General features: G+C 44.0%; 1 protein-coding gene across 3 annotated transcripts in view; it reads left to right on the forward strand.

The window, feature by feature from the left end:
• The window catches only part of LRP8 (LDL receptor related protein 8), a 175,630-nt gene that overhangs the window by 146,912 nt on the left and 6,218 nt on the right, over window positions 1-22,500 (forward strand). For 2 of the 3 annotated variants that reach the window (XM_069737883.1, XM_069737885.1), the window contains 12 exons: window positions 9,257-9,625; window positions 9,708-9,830; window positions 10,325-10,453; window positions 11,852-11,971; window positions 16,248-16,373; window positions 17,807-17,978; window positions 18,350-18,577; window positions 18,885-19,003; window positions 19,203-19,342; window positions 20,364-20,505; window positions 20,610-20,762; window positions 22,171-22,404. In XM_069737883.1, coding sequence (XP_069593984.1) covers window positions 9,257-9,625; window positions 9,708-9,830; window positions 10,325-10,453; window positions 11,852-11,971; window positions 16,248-16,373; window positions 17,807-17,978; window positions 18,350-18,577; window positions 18,885-19,003; window positions 19,203-19,342; window positions 20,364-20,505; window positions 20,610-20,762; window positions 22,171-22,404 — 2,055 coding nt within the window. The remainder of the gene's footprint in view (window positions 1-9,256; window positions 9,626-9,707; window positions 9,831-10,324; window positions 10,454-11,851; window positions 11,972-16,247; window positions 16,374-17,806; window positions 17,979-18,349; window positions 18,578-18,884; window positions 19,004-19,202; window positions 19,343-20,363; window positions 20,506-20,609; window positions 20,763-22,170; window positions 22,405-22,500) is intronic. The other variant, XM_069737884.1, reaches the window with a different exon arrangement.

Consider the following 22,500-nt stretch of genomic DNA (forward strand, 5'->3'; position numbering starts at 1 on the left):
GATCATCACTTAGTACATCTGGTGCTGTTCCGCTTTTCCCTGGAAAGCCCCAAACAGTCTGTCTGGCTTATATCAGTTTGTCAGCCATTTTAAGCAATTGATTATAGTGTATATATTAACTGTGAGTATATATGAGTTTATATGCAAGTGAGATCTATATGAAATATATATACATTTCCATCACACTAGGAAAACCTATTCCCATTAACTGACCGGCAAAACACTCGCTCATTAAATGTAATGATTTTTAAGTTTGTTTAAAAAAAAATCGTTCTCTGCAGCACATTGTCCCGTGAACATGTGCTGCCGAGAACAATAGTTCTGTGTTAATGGCCATGTCTAAACAGGCCATTAAAAAAATGCAGATTGGCTTCTATGTAGCTCTCTGATGCTCACTTAAAAGCCACAGGTCACCTCACCCTTACATGGGGCTAACCGAAATATTCCCCAGATAGTGGCAGTTAGACCAGACAGATTTATCACATTTTACACCACATTCACGGTTGGGTATTAAGAAATGATCCTTATTTGGATCATGTGACTGTCAGTATTGTTTTTCTGATTGGTGACTCCACAACAATCATGTGTTCAATTCCTCTGCAGCACCTCCGCAGGCAAAGTGAAGCATTACAAGACTTGCCTCTAAATATGTAAACTGGACAATGCACGGATGCTCTTTTCTAAGCATTCTCCAATCTGGCTAATAGGTAGTAATGCGGTATTGCACTTTATCCTCTAAAGTCATTTAGTCTTAACCTGGGACCCTTCATTTGTTCTAAAACTACAACTCCCAGCATGCTCTAACAACCGCAAGCCAGAGAGTCCCAGGTCGGTGACCATTTTATTGTAGACCGTTGTACCTGACATGATTAGCTTCACCAGTTTAGCAGGAAAGTATTTCTGCAAATTATCGTAATACAACGTTGAGATCCTAAGCAGTGTCGATATGCCACAAGGGTTAGACCAATGTGGCCAAGGACATGGTGCTGGCACCCTAGAAGTACAAGTTCCTCCCAGTGCGTAATTACGATTTACCCTGTGATGGAGCCGCTGGCTAGCTTCTTCATATTGCATCTGATCCCTGGCATCTTATGTTGGCCGTATGCATTTACTAGCGGATGGACCAATGGTCATTTGGTTGATGGCTGTTACTCCCGTCTTGAAAATACACATGGACACCTGATTTGGCTGAGGGCAAAAACAAGTTCCCAGTTCCAGACATTTCTGATGCAGCTTACGGTCTGCAGGATCTACCTAAAGGTGAGAGGTGTGACGCGTTTCAAGGTTTTCTTTTTAGAAGGTCCACAATAAGAGGAAATACTTGGCAAGGTTCTAAAAATTCATCTTTGAGTTTTTGCATTATTTCCAGAGGATTTGCTTCCATGTCTGTTACTCACCAGCTGTCCTATTTGAAAGATTTATACATATCATTTATATAATCTATGATCTGCACTATATGGAAAAAAGTACAAGACACACGACTTAATTGAATTTGGGTTTTTCTGTTTCTCATTCAGTCCCATTGCCCCCGGTGCATAACGTCTGGCCACATGTGAGGTCGACAAATGAATTACTGCGCTGTGCTACAGCCTTACATCACCAACTCATCATCCATAAAACACGTATCATCGGTGGGCTTGACTCTACGTCATCCTCACTACTGGACCTAATACCAGACAAACCCCCAACAGGTACCTTCTACATGTTAATGTACCGTCACACTCAGCAACTTTACAACGAGAATGACAGCGATTCGTGACGTTGCAGCGTCCTGGATAGCGATATCGTTGTGTTTGACACGCAGCAGCGATCTGGATCCCGCTGTGATATCGCTGGTCGGAGCTAGAAGTCCAGAACTTTATTTGGTCGTCAGGTCGACGTGTATCGTCATGTTTGACATCAAAAGCAACGACGCCAGCAATGTCTTACATGGAGCTAACAACCAGCGACAACGATAAGTGAGTCGCCGTTACGTCACTGGATCGCTCCTGCATCGTTCTGGAGTTGCTGTGTTCGACGTCTCTACAGCGACCTAAACAGCGACGCTCCAGCGATCGGCTCGTTGTCTATATCGCTGCAGCGTCGCTGAGTGTGACGGTACCTTTACCTAAAATGCATAAAGAAGGTAATCCTTGGAGGACAATCATCTCTGGTATTGGGACATTAGCTGATAATATCTCGGGCTGGGTGGAGGACATTCTGAAACCCTTGGTGAGGCGCACACCCAGCTATATTCAGGACACCACAGATCTTATCTGCAAATTGTCAACCCTGGGCCCACTTCCAAATGACCCCATATTGTCCACCATGGATGGAGATTCACTCGCTTTAAGGCCCCTTCACATTTAGCGACGCTGCAGCGATACCGACAACGATCCGAATCGCTGCAGCGTCGCTGGAGAGCTGTCACACAGACCGCTCTCCAGCGACCAACGATGCCGGTAACCAGGGTAAACATCGGGTAACTAAGCGCAGGGCCGCGCTTAGTAACCCGATGTTTACCCTGGTTACCATCCTAAAAGTAAAAAAAAACAAACTGTACATACTTACCTACAGCCGTCTGTCCTCCAGCGCTGCGCTCTGCTTCTCTGCTCTCCTCCTGTACTGGCTGGGAGCCGGAAAGCAGAGCGGTGACGTCACCGCTCTGCTTTCCGGCTCACAGCCAGTACAGGAGGAGTGCAGAGCGCAGCGCTGGAGGACAGACAGCTGTAGGTAAGTATGTACTGTTTGTTTTTTTTTTTACTTTTAGGATGGTAACCAGGGTAAACATCGGGTTACTAAGCGCGGCCCTGCGCTTAGTTACCCGATGTTTACCCTGGTTACCAGTGAAGACATCGCTGGATCGGTGTCACACACGCCGATCCAGCGATGTCTCCAGGGAGTCCAGCGACGAAATAAAGTTCTGGACTTTATTCAGCGACCAACGATCTCCCAGCAGGGGCCTGATCGTTGGTCGCTGTCACACAGAACGATTTCATTAACGATATCGTTGCTACGTCACAAATAGCAACGATATCGTTAACAATATCGTTATGTGTGAAGGTACCTTTAGTCCTTGTCAGTTTGGGTCCGTAGACGGACCGGCTGGTGGCACTTTACGACCACAGATCTGTAAACTTTTACCTATCGGTGGTCGTTGAAATACAAAGAGACCAAAGTAAATGATGATCTTTATGCTGTTTAAAAAAATAATTTAACGAGCACTTTACTTAGGGTACCGTCACACAGTGCAATTTTGATCGCTACGACGGCACGATTCGTGACGTTCGAGCGATGTAGTTACGATATCGCAGTGTCTGACACGCTCCTGCGATCAGGGACCCCGCTGAGAATCGTACGTCGTAGCAGATCATTTGAAACTTTCTTTCGTCGTCTAGTGTCCCGCTGTGGCGGCATGATCGCATGGTGTAACAAAGGTGTGCACGATATTGTATACGATGTGCGCATAGTAACCAACGGCTTCTACATCGCACATACGTCATGAAATTATCGCTCCAGCGTCGTACATTGCAAAGTGTGACAGCAGTCTACGACGCTGGAGCGATATTGTTACGATGCTGGAGCGTCACGGATCGTGCCGTCGTAGCGATCAAAATGCCACTGTGTGACGGTACCCTTATTCTTCAGGTGATCCGTAGCCTGTTTACATGGCAGGATAATCATAAAGCGAGCATTTTTTATCAACGCTTATTCATGATTATCTTGCAGTGTAAATGCCTCTACTGTTTCATTGTGTGTGAAAACAAGGAACTTGGACAAAAGAAAGGTCTTCAGGATTTCTTATCTATGAAGCCTCCTTGTTACTTTTGTTTATTCTTTGGTCTCCTCTTGCTGTGAGATTTTTTTTCAAAGAATTTGCTTGTCGGCTATTCAGCGACCTTCACTTTCTGGGAATGATTATAAATCCTCATGTTTAATTAGAACATTCCTTTCTCTGGGTACAGACTATTCCACACTATCTCTTGTGGAAATAGACATTTTGAGGAGGAGGAAGAAAAATAATTTGTCGCCGAAAAAGTTTGAGATCACAGACACCAGATTGTTATATCTTAAACTTACTCTTTTATTTTTTTCTTTTAAGCGGTTGAATGAGAGTAGACACCGTATATGTGTTTTGTTTTCTTTTTCCAAATATGGCGCCACTCTTGTGCACAGGCTGTGACCGGTATTGCAGCTCGGCTTTATGAAAACACATTTGTATACAGTTTTTTTTTCGTCTTATATAAATTTTGTGCTGAATAGTTCCCTAAGGACTCATTCACACAACCTTATTACTAGCATGCACTAGTTTCTTCTATAAATCCGATGACTCCTCCATTCAAGTCTATAGGTGCCCAATTTCATAAGGAATTACCATGTTAACTATTTTTTTTTCCATTGAGATAAAGTAGGAGTTCTGTCCGCCATCCATCTGAGAGCTATCGCCTTCCTGGCCAGTAAGAAAGTTTCCTGTAAAATAAATTCCGATTATTGTGAGACCACAAGGACTCCTCTGCGTAAGATGCTCAGTATATAAAAAAAAAAGTTGTTTATTTTCATAGGTAATATTAATTTTATTAAAAAATTAAAATGAAGGTTGCTCTCAAATGACCATTTTGATTGACCAGTAATCTGGAAAAGAGTGTTCGTACGCATGCTCATTTCTGACTCTAAATAGGCCGTCAAAACTCCCGACCGATGAGAAAAATGCTCGTTGATTCGGTGCGATGAATTTTAAGCTTGCATAAGGTTTTCGGCAGCACTGTGTGTACAGAAGATGTGCCGTCGATTTCTAATATGCTGTTTTTTAGAACACGAATAAATTAATTTATTCCAAACGTCTTTCTGTGTCTTGAGTTCTTAAGTCACAAAGCTGTTCTCCTTCTAACATGGGGAAATGCATTACTTCCAAAACGATCGGGTCTGTTGCCGCTATTTCGGATCTGTACCATCCTTGATAAATAACTGAATGGTGCAGAACTCGTTTTCCGCCAACCCAGGAACCAAAAATCTGTTTCGCAGGACTTGCTTCTTCAGATGCTCTAGTGCTTCTTTAAATTTACCAATTTGTAACAATAACTTGGCACTCACATCAGTTGTAAGGTGAAGTTTGTGTAGGGGCTCTTGGCGTGCTATGCCGCTAAGGAGTGCTGTGGCCCATATTCGGAATGAAGAGATGTACCGTGGGTGGCGTAGTGCCGCCAGAGAGGACGCGCGCCACCCACGCTACATCTCTTCATTCCGAATATGGGCCACAGCACTCCTTAGCGGCATAGCACTCCAAGAGCCCCTACACCTATATATTGCAACGCCTCACAGCTTTAACCCAGAAGGTGCCTCTTCCTTCTATTTACCGTATATGTTCTAAACCAGCAACCCAGATAAATTGGAATTGTTCTGAAGAAGGTCCACCTAGGACCGAAAACTTTTAACCAACCATTGAATCTGTGTCTGGTCGTGCAATAAAACCCAACAAACTTCACCTTACAACTGATGCGAGTGCCAAGTTATTGTTACAAATTGGTTATCGGTTGGATTCCCTACTTGAGCACCAATTCTCACTTTCTCACAGAGTGCCGTGTCTTTGTACAACATTCAATCCTTAAATTTACCATCACAAAGAAATGAATTATCTTATTGGGATCATCTGTTTAAACTTTTCCAGAAATATCCAAATCCTGGAGTATATTGGCTTGCAGAACTCAAACTGCTGAGGATTGATAGTGTCGCTTGTCCTCCTAGGCCCTTTGATATTCTTCACCTTCGGCATAAAATCTCTACCCATCATAACTCCATCTTCAGTCACTTAACTCCCTAGAAACTTCACAGCCTTCTGGCACTCTTGACACACTGCTCGACAAATTTCAAAGCAATTGTCCATTTAATGGGGCGGCAACTTGTGGCCGGAGCATGACCTCACTGATAGAAATTCATCAATTGGACAAATCCGGATTCACAGCTTGGTAGAAGTAAAATCCAAAATACTATTTATCCACATATTTAGATCATTGAAGTGCATAGGATACAGATAAAATCCCACAGATCCACCAAATAATGCAGAATAAAGCTTCCCGAGGGTCATATCTTTGCTGATTTTTGGCTTGTGCTCAACGGGTGGGCATGTCCAGACGGGGTAAACTTTTGTGCTGCAAATTTGCAGCCAAATTGCAGCAAAATTTGCAAAGTGCATTGTACAGATTTTACGGCCATTATCACTGCTGATTTCACCCTACGCAAAGAGGAGAAAGGGCAAAAACAAAAGGTAATAAACCCTCAAATAGACCAATGTATATAAAAGTATCAACTTTATTTGAGAAAATGTACTGTATATCGCTCTAAAATAACAGTCCAACAGTAATAGAATAGCAAGCAATGTATACATATATGAGTGATGGAAACATACCCTTATAAAGTCCTCCCCTGCTGCAATGACTTCAGCCCCGACGCACGTTTTGGCGCACGGCTTTATCTGTCCCCGATGTCTGCATGTTATAACAACCGCAGGCCGGACAGTCCCAGGTCACAGACCGCTTTATTGTAGACGGTGTTGTCGGTTATAGGATTAGCTTCACTGGTTTTAGCAGCAAAGTATTTCTGCAAATGATCATAACCTGCTGACAATTTTCTAATAGTCACTTTTTTGGTTGCTTCACGCTCTATATAAATTGCTTGTGAGGAAAGCCGGCATAATGGAGCCTAGACTAATGAGCAGCGTTATCTGGATAGTGCGGTGCAGGGTGTGTCACGTTTCTCCTACAAATTTATTTTTATCGTTGTGGATGTTCCAAAGTTTGCAAAAAATCGATAAACTGCTGCAGCGAGAGGTGGAAGCGTATGACGAGGGCGGCTTACTATTGATTTGTAGCTGTTTTTATATGGCTTGTGAGCCGTGGAGATTGCCAAAAATACACCATTGAGATCATAAGCGGTGTCATTATGGCAGGAGAATTAGAGAATATCCTGTGAGGAAGGACAAAGTACAAGTTTCTTCCAGTTCGTTGCCTGCCATAGATGCAGACAGTCTGTTCTGTGGCCGCCCTATAACAGGCAGGAAGCTGAGGTCTATGGTGCTGTCTGGATAGTTGTGGTGTAGTCAATAGAGCGCTGGCATGGATTTGCCGCTCTAAGGGCTCGTGGGGACGGCCGTATTATCGGTCCTAGTACTGGCCATAAAACGTTGTATCACACCTGGACCACAATGTACAGGAAGAAATCCCTGCGTGCCCGAGTTTGATCCGATATTCGGATTGCACTCTGCCTTGAAAGTCAATGGGTCCGTGGTGGACTCTATCGGACGGTACTCTGATGACATCTGAGTGCAGTCCGATTTCCATGCACTGACAGTTTGGAGAAGATGGAGACCTTTTTTTTTTTTTTTCTTTTATCATCTCCGACGACGAGAGAATCTGATCACACGTTGATCTGAATGTGATTTGCATAATTGACGGATGAGAGAATTTACATTCTGAGCTTAAAGAGCATCTCTTGTCAAGTGTGTATATTAAGGCTGAGCTGTGTTTTCTATAAGAAAGTTTTTTTTGGTTAAAACTGGAAAAATTGGGGGAAAAGCCCTTCAGGATTTATCCTCTGGCAGGGGTCCCCAACTCCAGTCCTCAAGGCCCACCAACAGGTCATGTTTTCAGGATTTCCTTAGTCTTGCCCAGGTAATAATTGCATCACCTGTGCAATGCAAAGGAAATCCTGAAAACATGACCTGTTGGTGGGCCTTGAGGACTGGAGTTGGGGACCTCTGCTCTATGGAGCCCCTTTGCTACTTTTTGTTTGCCCTTTGGACTCCTCTTTGGGTGAGTTTCTTCAAAGAAATCGCTCGTCTATTCAGCGACCTTTAATAAATCCTTCTGTTTTTAATGAGAACATTTCTCTCTCCGGGTGCCGACTATTCCACCTGATCTCTTACGGAAATAGACATTTATGGAGAAGGAAGAAAAATAATTGGAGTCTTGTGTAACCACATCAATGTCTAAAATCAGGGACACCAGATCGAATACTGAAAAATTACCTTTCTTTTCCCCCCCATTTAAGTATTTGGATGAGAGTAGAGATTTTGTATTATTGTTAAGAATAGCGCCACTCATGTGCACAGGCCGCGACTGGTATTTGCAGCTTCCCTCTATTCAAGATCCCTTTTAAAGTGCGTTTGACTAGAATTTGCAATATTTAGCATAAAAATAATGTTCAGAGGTTAATATCCAGCGCGTGATCAGAAGAGGAGGCATTGGATGTCATATCAGTAACTTCTTGGAAAAATTACATCACTGAGCTTCTAAGTTGAATTATTTCCGGGTTGTGGCTTCTGCCTGAATCATGTGTTGCTTAATCAGACGACATTTGCCGGCAGTAGGAATACATCATGAATTCCCAAATTAAACTTTAGTTCTGGCATAAAAAAAAGAGGGGCATAGTTATAAGGAGGAGGCACAATTATGCTCATATCATTTTTTTTTTTTTTAGCTATTTAATTTATCTCTCCCAAAAAAATACTATGGGGAAATTTAAAGGGTTATTCCCATCTAAGTAGTAGTAGCAGTATGTAGTATTTTATTATTAGTAAATACCTCCACATGGAAATTTTAGTATAGTTCTTCAGATTCGCTATTCCCCTTTCCCCATGTAGGGCATTGCGGTAGATTAGGTATCCATGGTTACAACCACTAAAATCCGTCTATCACTATATTAATGGTCAGAACCATGGATACCTAGGTTACTGCAATGCCCTGCACATGGGGTAAGTGACAGTGAACCTGAAGAACTATACTAAATTTCTAAATGGCAGTATTTGCTAATATTTTTAATATTTATGCTATATTTTTTTTTTTCTATAATATCGGCAAAGCTATGAAATGTCATATGTCAATGTCATTGCTTTCTATGGGTGAAAAAAAAATTGACATGCTATGGATTTTTTTTTTTTAAATGATATCCAATCAGTTAAAAAAAATGTATATTATTATTACTATAACAATAAATAATAATATACATTTTTTTTTTTTTAACTGATTGTCATTGCTTTCTATGGGTGAAAAAAATCTGAAAAAAATTGACACGCTATGGATTTTTTTAAAAAAATGATGAAATCCAAAGTGCAAAAAAAAAAACAGCATTTTTCTTTGTTAATGTTTTTGGTGCATAAGGCTAACTTTACTAAAAAAAAGCAGCGATTTGCTGCACATTATACACAGCAATTTTACTGCAGGGGAAAAAAAAAAAGTTGCCCAAATCCGTCATGTGTGAAGATGCTCTCCTCTCTATTTTGCAGGTTGCCCGCGCGGCGAGTTCCAGTGCAGCAATAAGTTCTGCGTGTCTGCGAGCTTCGTGTGCGACGGCGTCGATAGCTGCGGCGACGGCAGCGATGAAGAGGATTGCGCCTTAGTCACTTGTAAATCGGGACAGTTCCGCTGCGGAAAGGGGGTGTGCATCCCCGAAAAGTGGGTATGTGATGGACAGGCCGACTGTGCGGACCAGTCAGATGAGTCGGAGGATCGGTGCGGGCTGAAAAGTCAGCCGCAGGCGGTCACACTGTGCGGCGCCCAGGAGTTCAGATGCGGCAATGGCAAATGTGTCCACCTGAGCTGGAGGTGCGACGGCGACCAGGACTGCAAGGACAAGTCCGATGAAAAGGATTGCCGTGAGTATTATCTCTAGAGGGAAAGTGATCGGCAAGATTCTGGTTATAAATGACAGCGATCTGCACTTTTCTGCTCTCGCAGCCCTCGTGTCCTGCCGACCAGATGAGTTTCAGTGTGGAGATGGGTCCTGTGTCTATGGGATGTATCAGTGTAATGGAGTCCCAGATTGCCTTGATCGCAGCGATGAGACCGGATGTCGCACTGGTAATCCAACATTTGCACTGATAGATGAGCAAGGATGGGGTCCTTTAAGAGGTTGTCCATTGCTGGGGACTTTTTTTTTTTTATTTTAGCCTAAATTCAAGTATTTGGGGCCAAAAATAATTTCCCCAATTCGGTTTAGTTAAAAATGTTGCACCGTTTGCTTCCAATGATGTCAATCGGCCTCTCTGCACCCCACCCGGCGCTGCAGCCATCGTATTACGTGGCCGTTAACAGACCCCTGTCCCCATCGGGGCCGGTGGAGAATGCGGTCACCTTGAAACTCGGCAGAATTGGTGGTTTGGTGACAATTATATTGAGGTCGCAGTCACTTGCATGTCGCAACGCAACCACATTCCTTATTATAGGACATCGTAGCTCGACGTTGATCTCGTCACATTAGGGTGGAAAAGTTAGTCTTAGTTTTTGTGAAATTGGGCAAAATTTAACAACTCGCGGAGTTGTATTGTAACGGTAATACTGATTTCCCCTTGCAGCAGTGGAAGCGCCGTGCGATGCAGAAGGGACGTTTCAGTGCAAAAGCGGAGAATGTATCGACGTTCGGAAAGTGTGCGACTCTCGTCAGGACTGCCGGGACTGGTCTGATGAACCTCTGAAGGAGTGCGGTGAGTTTCTGAACCGATTGTACAGACCTCGGACGTCTGACACTTCCATATGAGCCGTGGTTGGATCCTGCAGCAGCCGCCCTGGATATCAGTTACAGACCAGGCAAACCTCACGTAATAGTGATGTGTTGATTTTCTGTAAATCTGGATCCCCGTTCTCATTAAGCTTTAATAGAGCAAACAAAACTTCAGGATTTCTGCTTTTCGGCTCCCTGAGCTCAGACCGCGGAGCTTCAAATATCGCAACGACCTACATGCAGTATGTGGGAATTACTGACTGCGAACACGGATTTACACATTAAGGGAACCTGTCATTAGACTCGTGCCGCCCAAACTACTGGCATCAACTAGTCCAATAACCTTCCTCGATTCATGTGATTGACAGTTTTCTCAAAGGGAGAGACCTGTCAGTCAGTTGAGGCCTGGAGAAGCCCGATGGGGGCCGCACCAGACAGTCAGGGCTATCCCTATCAAACACACAGCAAAGACTACATTGGTCATCTCTCCTGACACATCTATTTTAATAATTGCGTCGCCCACAAAATTTAATTCTGGGACAACTTTTCTTAGAAATCTAGATTGTGTTGTTCTTTCATTAATCCTCCTGGAAACGTATGGATAAGCTGACATCTGGATGTTACCATTTTTCTGATCATTGAGGTGTCCCTGCACAGTGAAATAATCCTAAAAAAGCTCAGGCTAAGTGCCAGTTACTCTATCCTTCAGGCATTGCAAAGTTCTGACTTTCTACTCTCCCAAACACCATGCTGCAGATGCTCAGTCAATGCTCCTTTTGCAGCTGCTTTCAACTGCTGCTCAGCAAAAATCTCTACACTATACTCAAACAGCCAGTGTACAGGACTTTCCCTGTCTGAGCAGCTCTGCTCCCCACTGCTGTACTCAGACAGGACAATTCCCATACACCCTCTGTTTAACAAAAAAAAAAGTTTAGTTATTCTTTAAAGGAGCCAAGATTTCTCAGTCTAAAAAAAAAAAATTAGACCGGATTAGTAAATTGTCTCAAGCGTTTTGTATCCCTTTCCATAGGCTGGAAGCCTGAAGGCTGTGTTCGGACTCCAAAATTTATCAAACTTTCTTTCCTCCACTGCTCTGCATCGGATTAAAATGCTACTTTTTCTTTCTGATTGGCTGCAGCGGTGACCTCACGACTAAAGGACACACAACCTCTACAGCCAGTAAGGTCAACGGCCTGCATCGTCTACATCAGTATCACCTCTGAGCTTAGTGATCGGGAACCTCACCGCTGCAGCCAATCATTAACTAATATAAACTACAGCACACGAATGCACTTATGAACGCTCATTTCCCCATTTTTGGCCCTTAGAAATGGACCCTATGCCTCATGCTTCACTGTTCACAGACTCTGTCGTTTCTTAGGTATCAACGAGTGCTTAACAAATAATGGCGGCTGTTCGCACATCTGCAAGGACCTAAAGGTGGGACATGAATGTGACTGCCCCACAGGCTACAAGTTAATTGACAAGAAAACTTGTGGAGGTAAGTGACGGATTTATTGGCCTCAATCCATTTGCCTGTAGGCAATTTTGATCCTGAGAAACGGAAGCATACAGCACTGGCACATGAGCGGCGACCTATCTCTAAACTGATTCCTTCCCTCTGTTCTTAAAGGGAACCTGTCACCCGTTTTTTTCAAGAAGAGCTAAAAATAGCGTTAAATAGGGGCAGAGCTGTGCTTTACATTAGTGTATTTTGGAGCCTTTATTCCCTACCTATGCTGCCGAAATACCTTTGTAAAGTCGCCGTTTTGGGCTGTCACTCACGCTGGTCTGGTCAGGTGGGCGTGGCGACAGCGCTGTTTCTCCCCCAGATCTCCGTTGGTGGCGTAGTGGTGTGCGCATGTCCAAGTGGCGAATCCACTGCGCAGCTTCAAGGAAAATAGCGCGATCTGCGCTATTCAGCCGTTTATCGGTGGGCGCGGCCATCTTTGTGAGGCCGCACGTGCGCAGATGGTTCTTCTCGGCTTCCCGGGGCTTCAGGAAAATGGCCGCGGGATGCCGCGCGTGCGCAGATGGAGATTGCAGCGGCCATTTTCCTGCAGCCGAGATGCGAACTCGGCTTCAGGAAAATGGCCGTCGAGATCGCCATCTGCGATTTTTCACTCCTGAGAGGGGGTGCATGGATTATGTGCCCATGGTCAGTAGGGACCACTAACAGACACAAATACAACCTGGAATCCATCATTTTACAGTGAGAGATTAATCACAAGTGGAAAACCTTCAATACTGTTGATGATCTTTCCAGGAGTGGACATCCCACCAAATTCACCCCGAAGGCCAGAGCAAGCATTGTTTAGATAAATTACAAGAAACCCAAGAGCCACAGCTCAAACCCTAAAGGATTCAGTCAGCATGGTAAATGTTCAAGTTCATGGCCAAACAATTAGAAAATGGCAGAACAAGAATTGTTGTTTTTTTTCTTCTAAAAAGAACATGGCAGCATGGCTACAATTTGCAAAGTTGCATCTGAACAAACCACATGACTCCTGGAACAATGTCCTTTGGACTGACGAGACCAGAGTGGAGATGTTTGGCAAAAATCAAATACCATATATCTGTACAGTAACCCTGGTGCAGGGCATTATGGCCAAACATCTCATGCTAACTATCAAGCACAGAGGTGGATGGGTGATGATTTAGGATTGTTTCGCAGCCACAGGACCTGAGCACCCTGTGGGATACAAAGGAGTTCATTGTCTGCAGAGTCAAATGTGAAGGTACCGTCACACTAGACGATATCGCTAGCGATCCGTGACGTTGCAGCGTCCTCGCTAGCGATATCGTCCAGTGTGACAGGCAGCAGCGATCAGAATCCTGCTGTGCTGTCGCTGGTCGGGGAAGAAAGTCCAGAACTTTATTTGGTCGCTGGATCTCCCGCTGACATCGCTGAATCGGCGTGTGTGACACCGATTCAGCGATGTCTTCACTGGTAACCAGGGTAAACATCGGGTAACTAAGCGCAGGGCCGCGCTTAGTAACCCGATGTTTACCCTGGTTACCAGCGTAAAAAAACAAACAGTACATACTTACATTCAGCTGTCTGTCCCTTGCCGTCTGCTTCCTGCACTGACTGCTGGCCGTAAAGTGAAAGTGAAAGCACAGCACAGCGGTGAGTCACACAGTGGTGACGTCACCGCTGTGGCTGTGCTCTGCTTTCACTTTACGGCCAGCAGTCAGTGCAGGAAGCAGACGGCAAGGGACAGACAGCTGAATGTAAGTATGTAGTGTTTGTTTTTTTACGCTGGTAACCAGGGTAAACATCGGGTTACTAAGCGCGGCCCTGCGCTTAGTTACCCGATGTTTACCCTGGTTACCGGGGACCTCGGGATCGTTGGTCGCTGGAGAACGGTCTGTGTGACAGCTCTCCAGCGACCAAACAGCGACGCTGCAGCGATCCGGATCGTTGTCGGTATCGCTGCAGCGTCGCTAAGTGTGACGGTACCTTGAGACAATATAGCCAAAAGTTAAAGCCTGGCTGAAATGTGGTCATGCTCACGACAATTATCCCAAGTGTACCAACAAATCTATATCAGAATGGCTGAAAAACAAAAGCATTTTGGTAGGGGCTTGTAATGACCTGAAAGTTTAGACCTCAGCAGCTGAAATACAGTGGTGTGAACTCTAGGGAGCTGTGCCCTCCTTACAAAATAAAGAAGAATGGGTCAAAATGTCTCCAGAACGATGCGAGAGACTGATGGTCACACAGACAACCATTACTTGGTTTTCTGCTTCTGCAAGGGGTGTACTTTAATTTTTCACAGACTGATAAATAATGACACATTGTAATTTTTTGTTTTTATTGACTTAATTTTAAGACCACGTAAGGATTAGATGTTTAATAAGTCCTGATACGTTAGACCATAGAATTCGACGAGTGTGTACTTTAGTTTTTCTCCTGCCTGAATGTACACACACACGTTATACATACTCACACGTTACACATACACACGTTACACATACACACGTTACTCATATACACACGTTATACATACTCACACACACACGTTACACATACTCACACGTTACACATACACACGTTACTCATATACACACGTTACACATACTCACACGTTACACATACACACACGTTATACATACTCACACATGTTACACATATACACACACAAACGTTATACATACTCACACGTTACACACACACACGTTATACATGCATACACACACATTATACATACTCACATGCTACACACACACACACACACGTTACACATATACACACACATATACACACACATACACGTTACACATATACACACAAACGTTACACATAATCACACGTTACACACACACACACACACACATTATACATACTCACATGTTACACACACACGTTACACATACACACACACACACACACGTTACACATGGTATGCACACAGGCACGTTACACATGGTATGCACACAGGCACTTATAGTTTTGATAGACTTCTGTACTAGGCTTGACCTCTGTCTTGCAGGCAGGAAGGTTTTCAGTCTGAGGTCTTATCTCCAGGAAAGGGTAGGGAGATAAGAACTGATTGAACCCCCCAACCCCCTTCCCATTCTATTGCAATAAGGGTCTCCGCAGCTGGGCGACTGCTCCACAAGAGATTCCATTCAGAGCAAAGAAAGCATTTGGCAGGAACGGAGGACTCTGCCTGTTTTTTCTTTTCTGAAAGTCTATTTTGATCCTGGCCCAAGCTCTCATATGCCCCAGTGTTTGCTTAGCAGGTCTCCTGAGGTACAGTTAGGGATAGACCCTCTCTTCATGGCTATACCGTGCCCCCCAATATCTACCAGATGAAAATGGGAAAAGTTACAGAACATTCTGCAGACATCACAAACAATATGGGAAGTCTATATTCTGCTAACTTTTATCATTTGTTTTCGGTTTAGTTGAGTTTTTTTTTTTCGCCCCTCACAGCTCATCCATTTTAGAAAATATTATTGTATTTCCCAATAAACAGTTCTGGGAGATGTAATTATTTACTAAGACAAACATGTCAGGAGAGGAGACGGGTTCTCTTTAAGGTAGTCACTTGCAATAAATATGTAATTTTTTCACCTGGTGTAAAAGCCGCTGTTTTCCTGAATCCGGTGTAGTTTTTCTTTTGTTCCTGCGCCTGTCCGATTCGGAGATATGGCCCCTCTTCTCTGTATCTAAATCTAGTCCTTGTAGCCAACTGGGCGTGGCCCTCCACTCTTTTCTAGGATATCTTCCTGAGGACCACACCCAGTTGGATATAATGACTAGATTTACGGTATATACAGAGAAGAAGGGGCAATATCTCCGGAATGGAGAAGAGCATGAACAAAAGAAAAACTATGCCGGATTCAGGAGAACAGCGGCGTTTCCAAGATAAATTAAGTATTTATGGCAAGTATCTACCTCTTTAACTGAATCTGTTCCCGTCTTTTGCTCCTTGGCGGAGATCAGCGCTCAGGGGCCACATTTTGATAGCTCATGGATTAGAACTGGAGGCATTGTGTCTGAGATTAGAAACTTAGTTTTTTTTCCGGAAGCAGCGCCACTTCTTGTCCATGGGCCATCTCTGGTATTACGGATTATCGTCATATTTTTATATGGGCCTGGGCTGCAGTACCAGGCACAGCCATATGTTGGAGAGGTCCTCTTACTGAAAAAAAAACTTTTCTCTATTCGCCCCCTATAATTTTATTCTTGGCACCCCAACATTGGTAATTCGTGTTTTACTATTCATTGCACGTTCCCATATTTGAATTGTATGTTTGATTTTCAGATATTGACGAATGTGAGAACCCGGACGCCTGCAGCCAGATCTGCGTAAATTATAAAGGAGACTATAAGTGTGAATGTTACGAAGGATTTCAGATGGACAGTGTGACGAAGACGTGCAAAGCAGCAGGTGAGCATCGGGAACAAGCGAGAAACTGCGCTACATCAAGTGAATTATTTACGAGCAAACAACTCGGGCCGTGTTTACTAGATGTAATGGAGTAAAAAAAAAAAGGCTTGGATCCTGGAGGGAATAGCATCAATGGCAATGAGTCAAGTACTATGTGAGGGTCAGACACCGCAAACTACAACTCCCAGTATGCCCTGTTACGTTATTGTTAATAACTCCATAATATGCTCTAACAGTGTGTACATAATATAGATCTTGTCACGTACCTGCTTCTCATCATGTGACTGGGGGTTGCGCCTGCAAAGGTTAATCTATCTCTCCGCTCTCAGTCCAGCATTCAGCCTCTGTCCTATGCTGCAATGGGAGCATAAATCACACACCGACACAGGCCACACACCAGCTCATACATGCTGCCACCACTCACTGAATACACAGGCGATGAGTCCCGGAAATACTACTGCTACTGTCTGCCAATCAGCAGGGTCACACACTCTAAGGCTATCGATTCTTTAGAGCATACAAGGTTCAAACCTATTAAAGTTTTAAGCTTTAATAGAAAAGGTACAGTGCTTACAATAAAAGATATACAAATATGAAAATAAAAAGTGACATACAAATAATCAAAAACAGTAGTAAAATAAAAAAAGAGAAAACTTACAGAAATATCTAAACTTTGCAGTCCGGCATTCTGCTCCCTGAGGGGGGGATGAATATGGAACGGCTCACATCAGCTGGGCTCAATCTGTAAACAGCTTTCTATGTGTAAAGGCCTAATTTATAGAGTCAATCTGAAGGTCAAATTTCTTGACCAGCTTCTCAGGTTAATATTCTAATCCTTGGTTGGTGACTGGATCCTGGCTTTTTTACCAATGAATACATTATGTTTTGGGGTGAGACTGAAGACTGCCTGCTCAGGATAACATAGGTCATGACCTTTGTGAGAGCTGCATTCTCAGGATGATGTTAATTACTGCTGGTCATACATCCATACCAATACATATTTCACTACATATGTATTTATCATTTTTTTTTATTTTTTTCTGTGCCCTACATATATTAGGCTCAATTGTCTCCCCAGAAAGTAAATAACATCCTTTACATGATAAATTCAGTTGCATCAAATAAATTTAGAATTTGTGCAGATTCACCGATCTTTAAAATTAAAAAAATATATATATTTATATATATATTTCTCATTCATTAATTTAGAAATTATGAATCTATATATACAAATATAAATTTTATATTATTTTAGAGATGAATCTGCAGAAATTCTAATAAATAAAAAAAATAAAATAAATTATAAATAATTATTTTATATTTGTGTGCGTTTGGATGAGCATTGTGTGTACAAAGTAATCCCTTATCCATACATTGAGCATCTGGCCACGACTTTCTGTAAGAGTTTGTGCATTACTTTGTGTGTCCTACAGGCCAGAGCCCATATCTTATTTTCACAAACCGCCATGAACTTCGGCAGATTGATCTGGTCCGCAGAGATTACTCACGTCTCGCCTCACAATTAAAAAATGTTGTGTCTTTGGATGTAGAAGTGATCAGCAAAAAGATTTACTGGTGTGACCTTTTCCATCGCAAAATTTTCAGGTGAGCGCATATTCACTTCTGGGTTTGGGGTCACACTTGTGACTTTTGATGCCATTTTTTTTTTTAAAACCATCTTGTGCAACTCCCATTGAAATCAATAGTTCTGAGCTCCCCGTATCGGCAGCTGCAGGCAGAAAGAATTGTGGAATTATAAAAGTAGACCCGAAAAAACCTTTATCAGCGTGAAGAGACGGAGAGGATTTGGAGCTGTGTACCAGACAAATGGAGCACTCGCCCCATAAAAGATGTATTTAAAAAATAAATGGGTTGTCCAGAATTAGAAAAACATGGCTGCTTTCTTTCAAAAACTATTCATAACAAGACACATCTGATTGTCACTGCTATCGCCATTTTTTTTTTGGTTTTTGCAGTGCTCCTCTAGATCGTGCCGCAGACCCCGCAGAACACGTAGTCTTGGTTAACAGTCATCTTCACTCCCCCGAGGGTCTCGCTGTAGACTGGATCCACAAAAACATTTACTGGACAGATTCTGGAAATAAGACCATTACTGTCGCTACCGCCGATGGCTGCAAACGGAAAACGCTCTTTAACCAAAGCCTGGGGGACCCAAGGGCCATTGCGGTCGACCCTACATCAGGGTGAGCTCTAGTATGAAGAGGAAAGGATGCATAAAATGCCTTACTTATGATTTTTGGGAGTAATATCCTGTGAAAAGGGGATAAAATAAGGAATACATTTATTATTGCTGGGGGGTCCGAACACTGGGAACCCCAAAGATTGCGGTTGTAGAGCTCTGATCTTGGGATCCTTTTGGAGGAGTCCCAATGGTCAGACGCACAGTCCAAGTCATATAATTTATCTTTCAGTCCAGACGTGGCTGCATTTCATATATCTTATTACATTGGTTGTTTTTTTAAATTTGTATTTGTGCTCGCTCACTTTTAGGTTCATGTTCTGGTCGGACTGGGGAGACCCCGCTAAGATCGAAAAGGCCGGGTTGAATGGGGGCGACCGCCAGGTGCTGGTTTCTGATGAAATTGAGTGGCCCAATGGGATCACGTTAGGTAGGTGACGGTACATCGGTCAGCAATCGGGATCTGCCACCTCCGGCCGACTCATCTCAAGTCTTTAGAGTCATTTCTCCAATCTAAACAATTTTTGGTGGCGATGCTTATATTTACGGCAACGTCGTCTTGTTTCAGCATCCATGATGACTTGAGGCTTCTGTGCTCCATCACTAAGGATTCCATCTTCTTTCCCTAGATGTGCTGGTCCACCGTTTGTATTGGGTGGACTCGAAGCTCCATACCCTCTCCAGCGTCGACTTTAATGGCTCCAACCGGAAGCTGCTCATCTTCTCAGAGGAAAAGCTCAGTCACCCGTTTGGTCTGGCAGTTTTCGAGGTGAAAGCCTTTTATTTTGTAATATTAGAGCTCACGGAATTTATGGTCTGTTTTCTAATGCCTGATATTTCATTCCCCATTTCACTTGGGGATTCCTTTCCTTTTCCCTACCCTATGTTTATTTCCTTCCCCTTTCTCTCATTTCTACCTGTTTAAAATTGAAAATACCAATAAAAACGTTTGAAAAACAAATGGGTGATTTGTGGACCTCACGGCACTTGGCCGTATGCATCAGTCCCATGGACTTTACAGGGGTTGTCCACCAAATTCAACCTCCTCCTCACTGCGGTCGTATAGTGAAGAGGGACGGTGGACTCTATCCGAACTCTAGTTGAGCCCCTCGTGATCTGATGTTTAATGTGTATTTTGAAAAGACGCAGTAAAGTACGGTAATAAAATTCTAAAAGTCCCGCTTCTTTTGAGCCTTTTTCATGTAGTTTTTTTTGTTGCTTTTTTCCTAGTTTTTTTTTATTTGCTCCTTATTTTTCTTTACATTTGTCACTTTTTCTTAGTATTTTTAGATGTTCTCTCATTTTTGTTTTCATTCCACTGCAAATGACGTTTGCCTTTTTCCAGATATTTTCAGCTGATTCATCAAAAGTTGCAATGTTTTTGCACAAGTGTACTCCAGTTACGCCCCAGGAGTGATTTTATATACTTAAAAAAAAAATAAATAAATATATATATATATATATATATATATATATATATATATATATATATATATATATATATATATATATATATATATATATATATATATAATCTTAGCAGAAAATGTGACTTTTTGCTCTAAAATGTCCCAAAAACAAAGGCCAAATCCAAAAATGAAAATTATATATATTTTTTAAAAAATTTGTGCAAAATTCATGAACCACGTGGAGGAAAAAAAAAAAATAGAATACCACAAGACAAAATAAAGGAAAGGGACCTAAAGAAAAAAATGCAAATGATAAGTCAGACCCTAAATCTACAGATTTGTAATTCACCTTTTTTAATTCCCCCCCTGTTCGATTTCCAGGATAAAGTGTTTTGGACGGATCTGGAGAATGAAGCCATCTTTAGCGCCAACAGGTTGACAGGGAAAGATATTTATGTCCTGGCCGAAAATCTCAACAATCCTCATGATATTGTCGTTGTTCATCAGTTAAAGCAACCGAAAGGTACAATTTAATGCCAGGGGCTGGGAATCTCCATGTGTAAGCCCAGAAATATTCCCGCCACTTCTTGGTTCTCAGTGACCATTCCATGACTTCATGTTTTCCAGCTGTAAACGCCTGTAACCTGGGGCCTCTACCGAATGGGGGGTGCGAGTACCTGTGCCTGGCAGCCCCTCAGATTTCTGTCCACTCTCCCAAGTACACATGTGCCTGTGCCGACGGCGTGGAGTTGGGTCCGGATATGAGGAGCTGTGGGAAACGTAAGAGACAATAATGGAAGGGGGTAAAGCATCGGGGACCATATTCTATATTGCTGGGTATTGGCCGTGTTATAGGCAAGGGAAGGAAACCTGCTGTGTGAGGGGGGATCAGGAATCGCGAGCTTTGCATACGAGGGGGATCGGGGCTCACTGGCTTTGTGGAGGAAGGGGATCGGGGCCTGTGGGCTTTATGTAGAGGGGATTGGGGCCTGTGGGCTTTATGTAGAGGGGATTGGGACTCGTGGGCTTTGTGAAAGAGGGGGGATCCGGGGCCGGTGGGCTTTGTGTAGGAGGGGGGGATCCGGGGCCGGTGGGCTTTGTGTAGGAGGGGGATCGGGGCTCACTGGCTTTGTGGAGGAAGGGGATCATGGCCTGTGGGCTTTGTGTAGGGGGATCGGGGCTCATGGGCTTTGTGTAGGAGGGGGATCGGGGCCTGTGGGCTTTATGCAGGGGGCTCGGGGCTCGGGGCTCGTGGGCTTTGTAGGAGGTGGGATCCGGGGCCTGTGGGCTTTTTGTAGGGGGGGAAATCGGGGCTCAATGGCTTTGTGGAGGAAGGGGATCGTGGCCTGTGGGCTTTATGTAGGGGAATCGGGGCTTGTGGGCTTTGTGTAGGAGAGGGGATCCGGGGCCTGTCGACTTTGTGTAGGAGGGGGGATCCGGAGCCTGTGGGCTTTGTGTAGGGGGGGAATCCTGGGCCTGTGGGCTTTGTGTAGGGAGGGGATCGGGGCTCACTGGCTTTGTGGAGGAAGGGGATCGTGGCCTGTGGACTTTATGTAGGGGGATAGGGGCTCGTGGGCGTTGTGTAGGAGGGGGGAGTGGGGCCTGTGGGCTTTGTGGACAAGAGGGATCGAGGCTCATGGGCTTTGTGTAGGGGGGGGATCGAGGCTCATGGGCTTTGTGTAGGAGGGGGATTGGGGCTCACTGGCTTTGTGGAGGAAGGGGATCTGGGCCTGTGGGCTTTATGTAGGGGGATCGGGGCTCGTGGGCTTTGTGGAGGAGGGGGGATCGGGGCCTGTGGGCTTTGTGGACGAGAGGGATCGAGGCTCGTGGGCTTTGTGTAGGAGGGGAATTGAGGCTAGTGGGCTTTGTGTAGGGGGGGATCAGGGCCAGTGGGCTTTGTGGACGAGAGGGATCGAGGCTCGTGGGCTTTGTGTAGGAGGGGGATCGAGGCTCATGGGCTTTGTGTAGGAGGGGGATTGGGGGCTCACTGGCTTTGTGGAGGAAGGGGATCTGGGCCTGTGGGCTTTATGTAGGGGGATCGGGGCTCGTTGGCTTTGTGTAGGAGGGTGATCGATGCTCGTGGGCTTTGTGTAGGAGGGGGATTGAAACTCAATGGCTTCTGATTTTTATGGATACATTGCAGTTATTAATATATGAATCTGTACTCCATCCCTATTGTGTCTTTTAGCAGCACCGACTACGACCACTCAAGCAACTTTACCACCACGGACCAAGTCATCTGCTACAGAGCAGATTCCCACTACAGTGACCAAGACCACTGCAAAGCCCCCGTCCACCACCGTCACTACCACCGAGATCACCTATACCTCCAGCCCTACTGATGCCCTCCGAACTACGTCCAGGCCCAGCCACAGAGGAATCCAGGTCACAACTACCAGGAACCACACTATATACCAGCACTGTAAGAGCCTCTATACTTTCCTGTGTACAGTGACTGCTGTAAATGTAGAAGTTGCCTAGATTATATACAGGATTGTGGTTTTGGCACAATTTCTTG

The sequence above is a fragment of the Ranitomeya imitator genome, chromosome 8, assembly GCF_032444005.1.
Source record: "Ranitomeya imitator isolate aRanImi1 chromosome 8, aRanImi1.pri, whole genome shotgun sequence".
Classification (NCBI taxonomy): domain Eukaryota; kingdom Metazoa; phylum Chordata; class Amphibia; order Anura; family Dendrobatidae; genus Ranitomeya; species Ranitomeya imitator.